The 18,647-nt window shown below is 39.2% G+C and overlaps 1 protein-coding gene across 1 annotated transcript in view; it reads right to left on the reverse strand.

Moving 5' to 3' along the window:
- The window catches only part of LOC117389056 (CUB and sushi domain-containing protein 1-like), a 234,072-nt gene that overhangs the window by 63,738 nt on the left and 151,687 nt on the right, over positions 1–18,647 (reverse strand). Inside the window, exons 15-25 of the mRNA XM_033986629.2 lie at positions 15,328–15,449; positions 14,905–14,977; positions 13,882–14,020; positions 11,005–11,192; positions 10,742–10,930; positions 7,452–7,568; positions 7,159–7,374; positions 6,895–7,083; positions 5,634–5,803; positions 1,501–1,657; positions 149–340 (exon numbers count right to left, since the gene is read on the reverse strand). Coding sequence (XP_033842520.2) covers positions 149–340; positions 1,501–1,657; positions 5,634–5,803; positions 6,895–7,083; positions 7,159–7,374; positions 7,452–7,568; positions 10,742–10,930; positions 11,005–11,192; positions 13,882–14,020; positions 14,905–14,977; positions 15,328–15,449 — 1,752 coding nt within the window. The remainder of the gene's footprint in view (positions 1–148; positions 341–1,500; positions 1,658–5,633; positions 5,804–6,894; positions 7,084–7,158; positions 7,375–7,451; positions 7,569–10,741; positions 10,931–11,004; positions 11,193–13,881; positions 14,021–14,904; positions 14,978–15,327; positions 15,450–18,647) is intronic.

The following is an 18,647-nucleotide window of genomic DNA, read 5'->3' on the forward strand; positions in this document are numbered from 1 at the left end:
ACAATGGGGAGCCTGAAAGCGTTTAGTGCCTGTAGCCATAACTGTCACTGTGTCAGAGGGATAAAACCCGATGATGAATAATTCATATCCACAGCCTTGATATATTCATGTGTTCTTAAACATACAGTACATGTGTAGGCATACTAACCACTGCATGAGGGAAGAGCTTTGTCCCAGACACGACGGTCTCCGCTCAGGCAGGTCAGTGTGCTGCTGCCATGGAGACTGTACCCAGGGTTACAGGCGTACAGGACGAACGTGTTGGCATAGTGACCGTCATCCTGGATCTTGTATCCGTAGTTTGGGATTCCCGGTTCCTCGCAGCGGACTAGGTCAAAACCTGCAAAAGTGTACGGTATTAGTGTAAGACAAACACGAGCTACCGGTATTTCAATTTGGTGTTACAGGTTAGAAAAATGCAATACTGTAATGTTGTCTGGCAGTGCTGAAATGTAGTAATCAGTAAAAATAACAAGAAAAAACACTTTAATTTTAGCAAGTTCAGACCAAAATACAACCACACTAAAGGACTGATTGTGCAGCGGTCTCCTAGGGATATCAATTGGGCTTCAGCAGGTATTATTATAACTCTTTTTTAACGAGGTAAAGCTAATTCAAGAACTTCAGAAAAGCTGTCGTGTGAGGAGTTCCTACAAGCTGTTGCTACATCTACCACATCCTTGAATCACATCACTTAAACAGATGCACCTCACTTCTGTCTACCTCTTTAGTTAATGTCTGCAACAGCTGTGTGAATTGTTATGCCCCCCTTAAGAACGCCTTTAAGACAGCCAAGTTTTAGTCTCTGACCCTTCCTCACCATTGGAAGCTTCTTCAGTGTTCCGCTCGTGTCTCCAGCCCCCTGTGTCAGCGCTCTTAAATATACTAGATCTATTTATCATTGCGTCCACTGTGTCACCTTCTTGCCTTTAATGTTGCTCAGATTAATGACTGTCTAATACTTCATTTGACCAATAGCACATCCATCTTAGTTTCATAAACCATCGCCCCTCTTGAGTCAGGCCACCCTGATGCCAGATGCGCCTCTCTCTCACCTTCTTTAATCACAAGCAGATAAATGCTCTTTAAATTGCCACTTTGACTTACACAACAGCTGTCCTCTAAAAATCACTTTCACAACAAGAGGCACGCATGTAAAATGTACAATTTCATCTTCTCTTTTTGGACCAAATCCAACTTTCCCTTTAGGTGGCACAGAAATGTATTTAGATGAATTTGGTCCAGCAGTTTTGAATCAATACTTCTCAAAATATTTCATAAGTATAAATATATTTGGAATAATTTTACAAAAAAAACCACAACAAAAACGTACAGTGAAAAGATTCGTACTCACTAAAATGACTAAAATGACATAAGTTTAATATGGCATTTTTATTTCAGAGGGTCAAAATAAATTGCAGAAAAATACTTCCATTGAATACATTTTAAAAGGCGATAAAATACGATGTAAATATATGGCGGTTATATAAGTAGACTTACTTGTATATGTTAGACGGAAGCCCGTGTCTGTCCCAGATGCATTGCTGTTAAATTCCACCCATAAGTGATTGGACGTACTGTTGATGACAAGGCCAACCATAGCCTCCCGAGTGAAATTACCAAGGAGACGCGATGAGCTATTTTCGCCATCATACACCTGCAAGTAAGAGAAAAGAAGAAACTAGCTTAATTATAGGAACATGCATCTTTCTGGTGTACTTTGCAACTGGCTTTCCTAATCATGAAGTAATCATTTTCATTTCTGAATGCATTTTGGCCTGCATTTCCCCCTCCATAGCAGGCGGGGCGAAGAAATTGGTGCTCAGAAGTAAAAAGCTCCTTATTACCGCACAGCTGGGTTATAAATATGAAGAGCTCATGCTTATAAGTGACAGAATGGGACATGTCCACAGATTGGTAGTGACAGGGCGGCAGGTGGTTCCAACGGCAACAAAAAAGTCTGAGCCACTGTTCTACCCCTCTGAGTTTTACAAGTCACTGCAGTTGAGAGGAAGAGGTAAGAGCAGCCCTTCACGTAATTGGACAATATGTAGGAAAAGTTCAGCTATAGCTTTCAGAATAGAATTACTGTACATCCTGTGCACTCCGTCTTCTATATCCTATACCAGCAGACATAACCCTTATTTAGATTTTGCCATTTTTAAGCCTCTTTCCGGCAGATCTTGACACATAATGCTACTAAAACTTAAAGAGAAATATCTCCTTTTCAATTGACCAACCCCTAAAAACCGCTATGGAAACCTAAAAGATGCATTGGGTAATAACACTGCAGAACTGAAGGACTTTTGAAACAAATCTGAGGTTGAGAATACAGCTATAGCTAGAAGATCAGCCAATTATACTAGGTCGATGCAGAGGACACTTAGCTAGACAAAAGGAGAATGCAAAATCACCATAGAAAATCACTTTATCGCTGATCTCACCACTACCTATGGTCCCTGTCAATAAAACATGTGGCGTGTACTTAAATAAAAAGCCCAGATATGCAAAACTACACAGCTAACAGTGAACATATGTTAGATGTTTGCGTGTAAAGGTTAGTCTGATGCTCTCTGCTCCTTTGAGACCAAACGTACCACAGTTGTGCATCTCGATGTGGGTCCTAGAGTTTTCTGTGTTACAGTTAAAGTCCGTGCAGCTAATGAAAAGTCCTGCAGCTCATAAATCACCATGTCACCATCTGCCAGCTGCCCCCAGTGTCTGTCTATTTGACTCTGTTTCTCCAAGTGCTCTTCTGCCATCACCTCCATTTTCTCACAATCACCACTTTCTTTCTCCACCTCTTTATTTTCCTTAGAGGCAGAGTCCGTTTGTGCAAATTTGGTCAAGCAATGTATTAGAGGATATTTTTACACGACTTGAACTGGGCAAGCTCCTATGTGCCACTATGAAAACGTAGCCAGGAGCAAAAGGAATTATAATGCTCATATGTTAGCCCACAGCCGGCTGCAAATGTCAAACAAATGCTTTGTGCTGGGAGTGGGGCAGCAGTAACAGGCGTTTGCTGCATTAGCTGGGAGAGTGGCATACTAATTGGTGGTCTAAGTGGCACTTGGGGCATTCTATAAGAAAGCCCACACTAGCAAAATATTCTACTTTCCTCAGTGCTTTTGACTAATTTACCTTATAACCCGACAAACTCTGCACCGTCACAACATGACATTTACTAAACTAATTTGATTTATTTGCTGCATCATCCATCAATTCACTTTGCACTTTAAATAAGAGATACCTGTAAAGTGTCAATTGGTTTGTATTCTTCAGTTAAATGTTTTTTGACTCTAGGGGTTACTCATATATCCCAGACTAAAAAAAAAAACACATTCATTAAATTTGTAGCACTAAAGGTTGACCTGATTTATATTTGCCAAAATGAAAACAACAATTGTGTGTCACAAGATGTCATTCTTTTGATTGCTGTTGTTTACTTGTACTGACTTCATTAACTTTTATGATCTCCAGTCATTCTCTTAAATGTCTTTGTCTGTCCCTGTTCTATTATGATAAGGAATCAATTTATTGTAGTAAATACTGTCAAATACCCCACACAGCACATAATCCTGTTTTTGACAAAGAACAAATATCTCCCTCTCTCACCCAGCTGCGTCAGTGGCGCCACGATTTTGTTCAATTACACAGAGAATGGCAGAATATGAGGCTGTGCAGAAAGGTGTGTCTTCTTCATCTGCTCTAGTGTGAACTCTCTGAATGTGACTGGATGAAGAGATCTATTTAAAAAGGCAAGTGTGTTTTCATACAAATATTAACCAAATATAGTACAAATCTTAATTAAAAATGTTGTTGTATTTGATGTAAGCAACACATTTATACTATGTGTATATTACAGGAACTCATTAACAGTCCAACAGAAACGTTCCTTCACTGCACAGTCATACACCACAGTGACTTATCCAAGCCCAAAGACCTAATACTTGTAGCATACAAAAGTGCAGAGGGAGCACTTACACATTATGTGTCAGGAGTAACTTCATGACTGTAGAGTAGCTCATGTGGCTGCTATGACTGACTGATGTGGGCACATGAGCCACAGACAAAGGAGACTCTGTCTTTGAAACAAGGAGCACTGGGGAAACTGTAGATCCAATGTTTAATACCCGGGGTAGAGACTTTGATGATTGTACGTCATGTGAATCACATACTTTATCTCTTACAGTCTCTATGACTTCACACTGAAGAGAGTTTTGAACAGACCTATGGGACTGTGCTCTGTATCCATCAATGGCATTAGGGACAAGAGGTCTATAATAACACACTAAGAGTCCTTTAAGTACCAGTGAAGCCAATGCAACAAATGCAGCGTGAACACTGTACTTTATATAGAGACTAACACTGTTACAGGATATAGACCCATTTGACCAAATGACATGATCCTAATGCAGGGATTTTTGTCTTTAATAATATATATATATATATATATATATATATATATATATATATATATATATATATATATATATATATATATATATATATATAAATCTTTTTGGTTCAACTCTGCGTCTGAATATCACAGTAGAATTTTACCAGTGGGGAAAAGAACCAAACATACTGGTCTTCTGGGAACACGAGTGTAATTTAGTCATTTGGCTGTTATAATTAACTTGGATGACTAAATACAGTTCACAACAGTATTTAGTGAAGGTCAACGAGGAAAGGGCTTTTGTTTTTCCTCTCTATGGCAACACCATTACCAAGCACAGTCATTAGAGTCAATAGAGATGCCCCAATGCATCTCTGACTGCTTTCTGGGGCAGAAAAAAGTGGATGATGAAACAGTAGTCACAATGCAATGCACAGTTCCCTGTCCGCACAATAGCATGTTCCTCTATTACCACCTGGGTGATAAATACCTCTGCCTGCAAGATGATTTACTTCAAGAAAATGCTGCTCTTGGCAAACTGCAAATTGATATGTTGCATGAGTGCCATATGTAACGCTGGTCTTTCTGGGAAATTGGCAGGACCATTGCAAATTATGCCCATGTCTCAGTTAATCAATGCTAACATCATCATTGTAAGGCTTTATGGGGTTGTGCATTATTCTACAGCCTTACCGTTCGGCCTAATGGACTACACAGAGTTGGTTAGCGGGTTAACAGAGGCCGAATTGATTTCCGTGTAGTGACTTTGGTGTAGCCGTTCAGTTGTGGATGAGGCCGCTGCAGCAGGAGCGCCATCAGAACTAATGGGGAACATGGGTAATAATCCTCTGCAGGGATGTTACAGCTTCCACCACAATGTTTAACACCTGCGAACAGCTGTAGGGAGCAATCTCTGCACATATATGCTCATGGCTATTTTACTGTGCTCAATTTAATTATACATTTACATTCTTCTTCTGATCACATTGAAAAACGTAGAGTACTGGAACTGAAACTCTTAAAAAAAAACAGGTCATTTCCTACAAACATAGGCCAAGGTTGAGTAAAAATGAGTAAAAAATTGCAGATGTTTGTGTGATCCTTCATTTGTTCAAAACAAAAGCAAAAGAAGGACACAATTCAACCTTCTTTTGCTGCATATTCTATACATATAATCTTGTAAACACTATGCTGCTTTTACAAATTAAGTGTGTAACAAATTTGCACATACCTTGAGGAAGTCTCCATTCTGCAGTGAGAAGCTCTCTGCTCTCAGCCTGATTCCTTTGCCCTTTTCCGTGGTGATGCGGTAGATACACTCGTGGTTGTTATCGTAGTTGGATGGGAAGTTGGGAGAGAGGAGTACTCCCTCCAGTCCCACTGAGGAGGCTCCACATTCGGCTACAGAACAGATAATAGCGGATATGATAGTGAGATGGCCAAGCACGCCACTGGATGGATTTCAGAACAATCTATAGGGCTAGATTTAATGCCCTGCAAATGTCAAAGCTATACGTTCAAATGCATAACAAAACCATGAACAAAAGCTGCTCTGAATTAGCGTTAAAATGTGTGTGGTTGAAATTATGCAGGATTATCTGGCTGATGCCGCACCTATTACCAAATTCAAATATAGGGTGCAAATAGGGTTTTGTCACATGTAAATGAAGAGACAAGAAGAAAAAGGCAAACAGGCTTTAAAATTCCACTAAGGAGGAGCATTACTGTGGAAGAAGCAGAGGTAATGAGAGAGCATTCGCACAACTAAAGCATAGGGTGCGTTCAGGTTCAGATGAATATTATTTTTGTTAAATGCACAAAGAAAGACTACATTGCATTAAGGAGTTGATGCATATCAAAAGAAAGACACTCTGAGACACTCCATCAGTTAATGAAAAAATGGTGAGAAGGATCATAAAAGAAATAGTACAGGGGAGAAAAACAAGAAGGTTAACCAAGATGGAACAGGGCTGACAGGGGTCTTTTGAAAATTGGCAGAGAAAATTAGAAAGGAGAGTAACAAAACACAACAATAAGACTTTTTTATATGAGCTTTTAACCTAATTATCCACCTGAGGACTATATGAAAAAAGGAGGGAGGTAGAAAATAAGCCCAGCTGAAGACAAGACTGTTTGGAATGGGATAAGGGGCAGCATTATTATCCTTCAGGAGGGTGATCTGCTAAAACAGCATTTTCTACACTGTCTGGAGACTATAGAGAAACCCTTGGCAAAATCTATGCAAATTTGTAACTTTAACTAAAACCTACCGAATGCTATATTTCCAGATTTAAATATACATAGCATCTCCTATACGGGGAAGCATCTGGACAAAAGCCAGTTATGCATAGGGTTTACAGCACAATACACCGAGTCTGAGAATTTAATTAGACCCCACACACATGTTTTTTGACTAGCTCGGCAATCAAACCTATAATCTCCTTTAATTCCATTTAAATATGATGAAGTATTTTGCTGATGGACAGACTTACCTATACATCTCGGCAAGATGTTACTCCAGACTCGCCGTCCTCCGCCCAGGCAGGTTATGGTACTGTCCCCCTCTAGTCTGTAACCTTGGAAACAGGAGAAGGCCAAGGCGTCGCCAACCCGAAACCTAAAGCCCATTCTGCGACTGAAGGCGGGCACCCCAGGGTCCTCACACGGCTCCAGATCATACTCTAAACAACAAGATCAAAATGTTTGAAATTGTGTGAATTAGTGAATAAAAATAATTAGTCCTTTAAAAATATTACCAGAGAATGTGATGTTGAAGCCTTCATAACTCATGGAAAAGTCAGAAATGAATCGGAGTTGAGTGGTGAAGTTTCCGTACAGCCCCGCTTTGACACCAGGTGGCAATACTGAGCCAGTGAGTCGTGCAACTGGAACCAAAAAATTTCCATCCTCCGTGATGGACAGGTAGTCATGGTTTTCCTCCAGATGGAAGGTGTGGAAAACCAGATGGACCCCTATAGAAAAACACATGTACGTACAGTATGTAAGATTTGAAACTACCACATTTTGCAGCGTATCAAGAAATGTTTACCTTTGCCATGGGACACCTCGACTGTCCAGGTGCAGTTTAAAGAGTTTGGGTAAAAGTCAGGGAATCCAGGGGACAGGATTGTGCCTGTTTTGCCATAGACGTATCCTCCACAAAGAGCTGTACAGAACATAACGGAAACAAACATAATGTACAGAGTGTAAAATTACTGTCATTAGACGATAAGAGGCCTAAATTAAGCAGTCCAGCACCTTATTTCAATAAAAGCAAGAAAAACTCAGAGCCAGTCAATGGATGTGCATTAAAAAAAGTCCTGTTCAATATTAGTCTGTCAGAGTTTACTAAGATTGACACAAAATCTATTTACACATATTTCACAGTTTTATGAATAAAATTGTGATAGAATAAAAAACAACCCAGACACACTATAGCTCTTGATGTTACATAGAATATGTTTAAGACTTACTATAGCACCAGAGCCAGCAGAAGTCTGAGGAGAGCTGTTCTACTTCTCTGACTTTTCTTGCCCTTCCCCAGGATTTAACTCTCGAACACTGACACTGTCTGACACCGTGACCCCCGTGCACAGAGCTGTGTGTCTGGTGTGCATAATGTTTCTAAAGACACTGAATGTGCACCTAAATGAACTCTGAGAAAGACTGCTAAAGGAGGAAGAGTATGCAATTATTTCAAGCAGGTGACTGAAGTCTATCCCTACAACGACAGGCTTTGAAGGTGCACTGAGCAACTTTTTTTTCCTTTTTTGAGAGAGATGATGCTACTTTTCCAATGTTCCACAGTATAACATTGAACTTATCTAACATTTCATCAATTAAACACCTTTACAAACCATGACTGCAACTACGGAGATATGTTAAACGCCATATTCCAGAGAGAGCAGACCCTTCGGAGTTACACAGTGCATCTAGACTAATAGAATAGAACATCTTTTTTTAATCTTTTTTAACTTTATGCACGCCTTTATTTGTATTCATAGTAGCTACAGTTCTACTTTTATATTATTATTCAGTGTTTATGTTGCACTTTATCACCGAAGAAAGTTCCTAGTTTGTGAGTTGTGTTCACTGACAATGCCAATAAAATCTTTTTTTCTGATTCTGATTTAAGCATTTTAACAATATAATTTCTACTAGAATATCCCTGACATGTAGCATTTTCAGTTTGGAAATACTATCAGAAAATAGTTATTATTAAAGATTAAAGTAACCTACAATACAACCCCCTGAGTTTGGATCATGAGTCATATTTGGAGCAGTAAACTTGAGTCAGAGCCTTATTTCCAGGTCCAGTAGTGTGGCCTAAAACAGCAGGGAGGCCCAGTTGACAGCTTGGAAGCAACTGGTGGGCAAGCCAACCATGAGCAGCAGTAGCACTGGAAAGTATTGGATAAGAATTGCTTACTTCTGCTTTTTAAGAGTAGCGGCTGTCGAGGGCTGCAGTTGACACGCTGACAGAAAAACACATTCACCATATCTCTCCTCCTTAACCCTCACTGAGAGAAAGCAGTGAGTGGGCGATTTCCCAAGCACACATAGCTTTAATGCACTGGATCAAATTTTCTTTGAATCTGCTTTTAAGAAAATGGCCGCAACACAAATAAACTACTCCACATCATAAACCAAAAGTGTCAGTATTTTTCTTTCAAATGAGGGTGTATAAAATTCCTATTATCCATAATTTCGACATCTTTCTATAAACAAGGATATAAAAGGTACGCAATGGAGAAGGACAAAGCCATAAAATGCAAGTTGAAGCTGGAATTCAACTGGAAACTTCGGACTTTGAGCACTTCGCTTCACCGCTTCACCGTTGCCGCCCATACAACCAATCTTTGTGAGTAACTGTTAATATTATTAGTGTTTTTTTGTTGTTTCGTTTTTTGTTACTTTACTTTCTGTTCAGAGAAAATTGTACAACCCTTTTATTAAATCAAAGTCTAGCAGTTTGGTCCATTACGTTGTTTTCTTGACCTTCCACGTGTAACAATGCAGCTTTGGCCCAAACAGGGGTTATTGACTGGTGCAAGAAGACAGTGTTCTTTTAATATTGGTCTAGACAAATAAAAAGCAGCTGGTGTCCTGTTTTAAAAGCACTGTGACTTTAGCCAGCGGCAGGACTAGAATAAAAGTGTTTAGGTGAAATGAAAACTAATTACCCTTTACGTGCCTGTGGGGGGAAATAGCGCATCGTTATCTGTTTTCTTTGAGGTACATTATTGCCAAAATAATGCATTTCAGCTGCTTCATAACGCTGTACATTCAACCTAAGAGCGTATTTATTTATTTTTTGCAAATGTTAACTGTGCTTCGGAGGCTTTCTTTAAATAAGAAAGTTGTTAAATTGTGCATAGGTGTCGAAAGAGGTTGTATCTTTTTGCTGCTTATCTTTTAAAACCTTTATTTAAATCCAGAGCACGTCACTAAATCCAATACAAAGTCATCTGGCCAACTGTACCATTTATTCACATCACTACATCCACCTCAGAAGCCATACTGTAGTTCAGGCAAAGCTTCTTTCCAAAAGCACTATGTTAAAATAGTGTGCGTTGTAATGTGACAGCTGTCTGGTGAGATGGCATGCTTGGATGAAAATTGAAAATGTCAGAGTGGTCCTTTAAAACTGCTTATGTTATATTGCCAGTCCTGTGACAAGAATTGCCTCTATATGAACTCAATCCAAAGTTGAGACATCCTCCATTCTACCTTTCAAATTGGATTCTTTTCAATGAGCAAAATGGATGAATGCAATGTTGTGTAGTCGCCTCACGTGTTGAAAAGACAAACCTGAGCGCACTACGTCTGCATTTCAACTGTTATTTGACCAGCCTGTTGTCGCAAAGTAGAAGTTTTATAATGATCCTGGACAATACGCTTGCACTAGCACTATCATTCTGTCGTGCATTATACAGATGAAGTAAATCTATTTTTTCGCTAGTGAGATAATAAAATAATAAAAATGAAACTGCAATATCTAGATATCCAGTGAGCTTTCCTCAGACATATTTTTTGACTGTATAATGCATAAAGTCACAGTCTATCTGAGAAATATCAACTGCTAAACACAATGGTACAAAATTTTCTTTCTATCTGCTTTCCTAGACTGAAGATGGTGACCCTGAAATGCATAAAAGTTGAAAATATTCTGTTTAATTCTTATAACAAACTATACTTATTTGTAGATTAAATGCTGGTTATGTAATTGCAGTTAACAAACTGACCAATGCTGCCTGCGCTGATAAACAAAACCAAATCTATTACTTATTATGGAACAACAAGATAAAGCCTTGTTGTTAATGTGACTGAGGTTGTTACCGTCGCAGCTGGGCAGTGCGTGGCTCCACTGATGATTCTGCTCACACACGATTGGCTCCTGGTCGCTCAGCGTGTATCCTGCGTCACACGTGAACGACACTTGGGAGCCAATGGAGAAGCTGCTTCCATGGCGACGTCCATTCACGGGGATGCCGGGGTCAAGACAAGAGTCAGTCTCCATCTTCACACCTGAAATTTACCCCAGAACAATTAGCGCGTTTGCAATGTGAGATTTTTATATATACTTTAGAACGTTTTCTTACTTTCGTATCGAATGCTGAAGCCCGATGCTGAGCGGCTGTTGTCCGTGGTAAACAACAGGAACAGGAAGTTGGAGGTGGAGATCAGGAAGTGAGGTGCTTGGGTTCCGTGGTATTCGCCGATCAGAGGTGAGGACGCCGAGGGGCCGTCACGGATTTCTAATGTGTCGTAGTTGACCTCAGTCTGAAACCTGCAACACACAGAAACCCAACACATAAGATTATTGTGGAGCAAAAAGAGCACTGTGAGATTTTAAAAGCTAAATATTTTCTATTCAGTGTATTTCTGTCAAGATCCCAGTCTGCCTTGTGTTTTGTGCGGTTTTCTTCCTCCCTTCTGTGTCAGAGCCTGGAGCTGGGTGGAGACTCGGGCTCCTCCCATGCTCACCTGCAACTAATTCCCAATCAAGCTGCACCTGGGGAGGACAAAGGGAGCCAGGACCTGACACTTACACGTACAGTTCTGCTTGGCACAGTCTCTTGTTTCTGCATTTTGCCACTCATTTCTTAGTTGGATGTTTTTGCTCCTCGTCAGATCCCGCTCCCTGGACCCGATCAGCTCCTCTGTCTCTGACCCAGCTCTCCACGACCTGTACGAACCTCACACCTTCTGACCCAGCTCACCTCGTCTCTGACCCCACTGCCCACAATCTACTCCTGGACTACTGCAAACAACCCCGCTCTTAACTATCTGATCGATCTACCTTCATTCACACATTAAAAAAACTATAACATAAATATTGTTAAACTATTTGCCGAGTTCCGTCTCTTTGGTCGCCCTGTCAGTCGTTACAACAATATAATTCAATTTTAAATACAGATATCACATTTCTATTACCTCATATCATTACGTTTAAAAGCAATTAAGAATAGGGTAAATTATTTAGCAGCATCTAGTCAAATCTTTATTTATACTTCAAATTACAAACAAATGAAATGATTTGTGTCTCTGTCTAATGCAATTTTCATCTCAAGTGCCATTCATGATCTGCCAACAGAAATGTGTAAAAAAAAAAGGATTGGGACATTGCGACATCAAAATGATCAAATATTTGTTCATAATAAGCCACACGTTCATTTGGTTTGAAGGGGCATTTTGTGATGTTGACCAAGGCTTCTCATCGAAATTGGACACCACTGCATCGATTTGACCTGAAATAATGGTGCAAACTTCATCTCCAGAACAGTTAGCATACTGATTAGCCACAGTTATCCCATAATACCATTTTATCTGAAGAAACATGGTGAGTCAATATAGCATATGCTATCGGCAGACATAAAACTGTAGCTGCCATGTGATTTAGTAACTCTGCTGCTAAAGTGGCTAAAGACGCCAAGAGCAGCAGATTTTTTTCATGTTTTTATGCCAATATCAAAGTCAGTGATTTCATTTTCCCAGTATAATGCTATTACTTACATATGATTACATCCTATTTAAGATCACAAATCTCATTTAGCAATTATTACATTGAAGATAAACGATCTTGTCATATTTTATTAGATATAGTACAGAAGACTGTTAAAACCATGAGAAACTGAAGTCTATTGTTATAAATGGCCAGTGTCAGAAAACTAGCAGCCAAGTAAAAATACTGTTACTGCATGTATATATATCCCACATACAGTACTAATGTAAAAAGTGTATGTACAGCCTGTATATCACTTGAGTAAAAGTATCTTGTTCATTCCCACCCTGACCAAAGCGTATATTCTGCACACCAAGCCTTTACATTGTCATAACGTACAATGGTAAGACATAATTACTAATTAGGCAGAACGCCAAAAGTATTGAAAGTATTGCCTTGCTGGCGATTTCAAAAGCTAAATTAACAATGAAACTGTACTCAGCACAGGACACTTTCATGCAATGCTAATGCTGAATCTGACAAATGACATGCCTCAAAAGGGGAGATAACTTGCCCTTTTCATCAGTCCCAAAAAGATAAATTTCTGCTGTAGCAATTTCAAGCTACACTGCATCTATTTGTGGCTCGTTTCCAGCAAAAAGCCACGAAACGCCGGCATTAATCATTAACCACAGCAGCCACGTGCATTTATCACAGTAACTTACAGAAAAATATGCCAACTACGAGATTAATAACTTTGAAATGATGGACTTGTTTATTAACCTAGTACTTGGCTATATACTCAGTGTGCTCTATCTAACTCAAATGTAATTATAGGAGGAATGATGAGAAAACCTTCAATTTGTCTCAAAATAATTCATCCCCTGGACAAATTTTGAGGCAAAGTGATTTTTTTTTCTACTTAAATCGATCTGGTCAGAGGAAATGACACAGCATACAGAAATAAGGCAATGCGGCAAAGTGGTACTGGACAAGACTTTTTCACATTTTAAAAATAAAATGTGTCAAATTAGTTATTAGATCAGCTGTTGGATTAAAAAACAAAATCTAGAATGAGTTTTTTGGACCATGAACCTCCATATTTTTTTATTTATTTCAAAGTCAACTCCCCGTCCAACACAGAACATAATATTTAAAGTACGTGATAAATGTGTGCAGAGCCATACTTTTGATTTCTGGATGTCATTTACAAACTAAAGATTAAGCAACATTGTAGACTTTAATATTTTTATCAGACTGTACCCGCTTTTTCGATGTATTTTGAGCTCTAACAGGAAATTACTCATCACTCGCCTTTGACACGCGTACAATTTTGCCACTCGCTGCTAAAATGGTGAATGTTGTGATGTCATCTGCATAACCTCTACTCTGTTCCCTCCACAAATTCATAATCCCGATAAATGGATTCATTGTCCATGTCCGGAGTATAAAAAATTTGTTGCGTAACTGCTACCTCTACTGGATGTGTTCTATTATTAAGGCACGTACCGCAGACTACACCCGAATCTCTCACCTGTCAAAGTGGATTTTCACAGCGTGGTCGGGCTGTCCCTCAATCACCCACTGACAGTTGAGGGAGTCCCTGTAGAAGGAGGGCCATCCCGGAGACAGCAGCACCCCGGTGGGAGCTGTGAGGTGGCCCCCACAAGGAGCTGGAAGACAACACAGAAATACAGTTAGTTTAATAGTACAAGTCACGTCCATGTGCAATATGCAGTAAATACGTAATTATTCACACATAAAAAATCAAATGTGCACCGGTTCACTTCACTTGACGTTTTTAACTTAATGTAACTTGTATTCACTTGTGTCTTTTTACTTATAGCTTTACACTGTTAATGGAATAGATACAACTGGATAAAAATGTCCTTGATTGACAAAAGTTTCTCTCAGCTCATTTTTTGTTATCTTCCACATTACTATAGTTTTTGATCATAAACATTTACCTTGAGAAATCTGTCAGTGCCAAGTTAATGCATGAGTAAACTGTGCATTTAGAAAGGGCCAAAACAATTATAGCAATACAATTTGTGGAGGAAATGGTGTCTATTTAGGAAAGAAAGACTCCAAAAATATGGCTTTTTAATCTGCTAAACTGTGTAACAACCCGGAGCTGGTGGTTATAGTAATGTGATTGGAAACCACTATATCTTAATTAACACTCAAAGTAAATTTAGCTTGTGTATCTTGCCGCCATGCAGGACACCAGTTGGAGTTTTAGTGCTTCATCCTCCTGATTGTGCGATTTACATAAATAAATCATATTTTTGCCATGTTGATTAGCCTCATAACCCGGTCTTTACTGGGAAAACCTTTAATCATTTTCTTTGTGCATAGCTGGGCATTATACAGTCATGGGATCAATTTTAGAGAATAATTAAAAAAAACATAATTATCCCTTTCTCTCCAATGGGAAAGATATCATGTTCCCATAACCCATATTTAATAAGCTGAAAACCCTGTTGACTTTGATTGTCTGCTCTATTAGTCTAATCAAGAGAAACGGCGATGGGCACATTCTCTATCCTTGTGTTACCTTCACAGCGAGGGACAGCAGCAGACCACACCACATTTCCATCCTGGATGATACACGTCACCTGATCTGAACCCTGGAATACACAGTGGATACAAAAATGTAAGAGTGAGTCCAATACTAGAGTTATATAGAGATAGACACATGACTCTTCAACTTTTCACACCAAAGTATCACCAAAGAAAAGATCTGGCTTTCTGAGTATAGTACCACCAGACCTACATCAAGTATAGAACAGGTTTAATCTAGAGCTAAACTAGGTGAAAAAGTGGGCCACATCATTTCCACAATAGTTTTAAACAAGAAATGATCCAAAAAGTGGACAAAATTAACTTTAAATGAGTCAAACCTGCATGCTGAACAGCTATACAAGTGCCACATGTACCACAGTTTGAGAAACAATAACACAGAGGATCAGTACTTCACCTGTGTCCTTATGAACCCTTGATCACAGCGGAAAGCAACAGAGCTGCCGAGCTGGAACTGGTCCCCATATCTTTGACCATTGACTGGAACGCCCGGATCATGGCACTCATTTTGTCCAAACGCTTAAAGAAAAAGGAGAGGAAACAACTGTTACAAAGTATAATAACTACACTAATTACAACCTTATTCATAACCTTAACCTTACTGAAAAAAGACTTAATGACTTGAGACTTAAGTTATAATGAACAAACAGTTTATTAAGAAGAATCAGGCTCAGTAACTCATAGTGAGAAGACGATATTAAGTAGTTACTAAGCCTGAATAACCTTAATACACCATTTGTTTATTATGAATTAAGTCTTTCTTCATGCTTTATATATTTAAAGTGTAGTTATTATAAAGTGTTACATAGATGTTTTCATGTATGATACAAATATATAGATATAATATTCACACAATATGAAAACTCCACTGCTGACAAGAGCTAAACTCATATAGCTGTCAGCAAATTGATAACTGCGCTGAGAAAGATGGGAATGAGATTGGCCTGGAGGATTCAGGCCTGTCATATTTAGTTTAAATTAGGCCTATTCCAGAGATTAACCTGATCCCATAAAGATCACACCTCCAGTGATTGGACATGTCCCTCAGGTTGATTAGCTGCTGATGTCGGGGGAACAGGGAAATGAAAGGGATAAAGAACAAGTGGCAGGATATAAAGTGAATTTACAGTAATGTATGTGAAGGCTCTGCCCATTATAATGGTATTTGATTTTTATTTTATTTATTTATTGTTTTGAAGGACACGGTTCAAAACTTAAAGTAATGGTCCTGACACACGGGGGGTGGAGTCGCTCTTTCTCTGTTCATTTCCAATGAGACTTGTGCAACAATGTGAAAATGGCCTGTCTCCCTCGGTTAGGCGACAGGCGGAAGTAAAGCCTGTGAAAACTTCGACGTGCACGTGTGGGTCTGAACACTGAAAAACGTTCAACTTTAGCCAATCAGCGAGGGTTTCTTTGATGAAGAAATGAGCTGGCACAAGAACTGCCAAAATCAGCTTGGAGGAAAGAATATTTGCTGTGTCCGATTTTCCTCATACTTTATATTTTACAAAACTGCTACGGGGACATATCCAGAAAAGTGCTGCTTTTTCGACCTGGTTCGGCTTTTTTCTTTTGTTACGAAGCAAAGTCAACATTAATCATTCAATTATTTCTGCAAAAACCTCATAGGCCTACTTCACTTCACTCACACACTTTTACCCCTGAAATATCTACAATTTCATAGCCAATCAAATCTGAGGGAAACTCGGGATCTATCCCAGATTGCGACTTGTGAAGCTGACCACTGTATTTCATCGCTCTCCATGTGTTTGTTTTTTAACTCGGTGTGACGCCTGACTCTGGCCGCTGTCGTTTATTGCCCTCCCCGTGTGTCGAGCACATAATCCAGTCCAAAGCATGGACATGGTATGGACTTAATGCTATTGAGTCACACATCCTATAACAGGAGTAAAAGAAATACTATAGCTTAAGACAAATTGATGCAACAATCACTACCAAGTATATATATATCAGTTTACTGATTCAGAAAAAAGGCCTTAATTTGTCTGAAACTGGAAAAAAATCAATTGCTTATACATTAACCATTTGTCTCTGTCACCTAAATAGGGCGAAAAATAAGTCCAGCCTGAGGCACTACCATGAAAATGTCCTAAGCACAATGTTAAAAATAAACAATAAGAATTAATGTTTTATAATAAATAAAAAACAATGAAAAATAGACTCGATCTGTCAGTGGCTAAAGACTGTATACAGGTTGATTAATTTATCAAGTGACACTAGTAAAGGAAGTCAAAGACAAGGTCATGTGGGAGGGTCTGTGAAACAGTGCACAACACATGAAAATCACCCAGAATAAATGAGAAGGAGTCACGAGGAGCATGCTAAGCTCCGAGCAGGAATAGGGCACTGAACAGGAGAAGGTCCAAGGTTGAGTTGGGACAATGTCAGAAAATACTCTCTCACTGTTTAATTATTTACAGTGGAGTTCTGTTCTGACCTTCACCGTGTGAGAGGTAACTCCTCCTTTATACACGCTGCCTTAGAAAAACAGGTCTGTAATTGCACTGGCGACGTGACACCAAACGACAGGCAAATGCTCAACTAAACTCAATAACTCAATGAGACTAATATTACTGTAAGATTCATTTACAAATAAAAAGCACATTTTATAGAGATACAGTCTCCATGAAGAGCAATGAATCTACTGCCTAATATTTCAAAGGGGAAAAATCATTACTGAGGACCCAATAAGATTCAGGGAGTAGTGAGAGCTGTCCTCCCATCTCCTGAAAGTCTCCTGAAAGTCATTGTTTCATAATAGAAAAGACAGAGTGGTATAGAGTTGTCTTTAAAAATAAATGACCTAACCACCCGCTGTTATCTCAGGTGTGGACAAAAGTAAAACGTAACCATGAGTTAACTCGCCTGACTTTTAACAGTCATTGTGAAACTTTGGGCAAGTATCTGTCATTTTGAGCACTCAACAACAGAGACAGTTGAAACCAGAAGTTTACATACACTTTATAAAAAGACACATACGCTTTTTTTTCTCACTGTATGACATGAAATCAGACTAAACTTTGCCTGTTTTGGGTTAATTAGGATTAGCAAAATTATTTCTATTTGCTAAATGTCAGAATAATGAGCGAAGACGATGATGTCACATCTTTGGAAGCTTCTGAGGTTTATTGACAGCATTTGAGTTCATTAGAGACACACCTGTGGATGAATATGGCACACCTGAAACACACTGCTTCTTTGTGTAACATCATGGGAAAGTCAAAAGAAATCATCCAAGAAATCAGAAGAGATGAACCAGTGGACTGCACAAGTCTGATTCATCTCGGATGCAGTTTCCAGATGCCTGAAGGTTCCACGTTCATCTGATCAAATGATTATAAACAAGTATAAAGACCATGGAAATGTCCAACCATCAGGCCGCTCAGGGAGGAGACAGGTTCTGTGTCCCAGAGATGAACGTTCTTTGGTCTGAAATGTGCAGATCAACTCAAGAACAAAAGCAAAAGACCATGTGAAGATGCTGCTGAAGCTGGTAAGAGTGTGTCATTATCCACAGTGAAATGAGGACAGTCCAGACATGGGCTGAAAGGTCAAGCTGTCAGGAAGAAGCCATTGCTCCAAAAGAAACATAAACAAAGCCAGATTACAGTTTGCAAATGCACGCAGGGACAAAGACCTTATTTTTTGGAGTCATGTCCTGTGATCTGACAAAACTAAAACTGAACTGTTTGT

Source organism: Periophthalmus magnuspinnatus, chromosome 3, assembly GCF_009829125.3.
Source record: "Periophthalmus magnuspinnatus isolate fPerMag1 chromosome 3, fPerMag1.2.pri, whole genome shotgun sequence".
NCBI classification, from domain to species: Eukaryota; Metazoa; Chordata; class Actinopteri; order Gobiiformes; family Gobiidae; genus Periophthalmus; species Periophthalmus magnuspinnatus.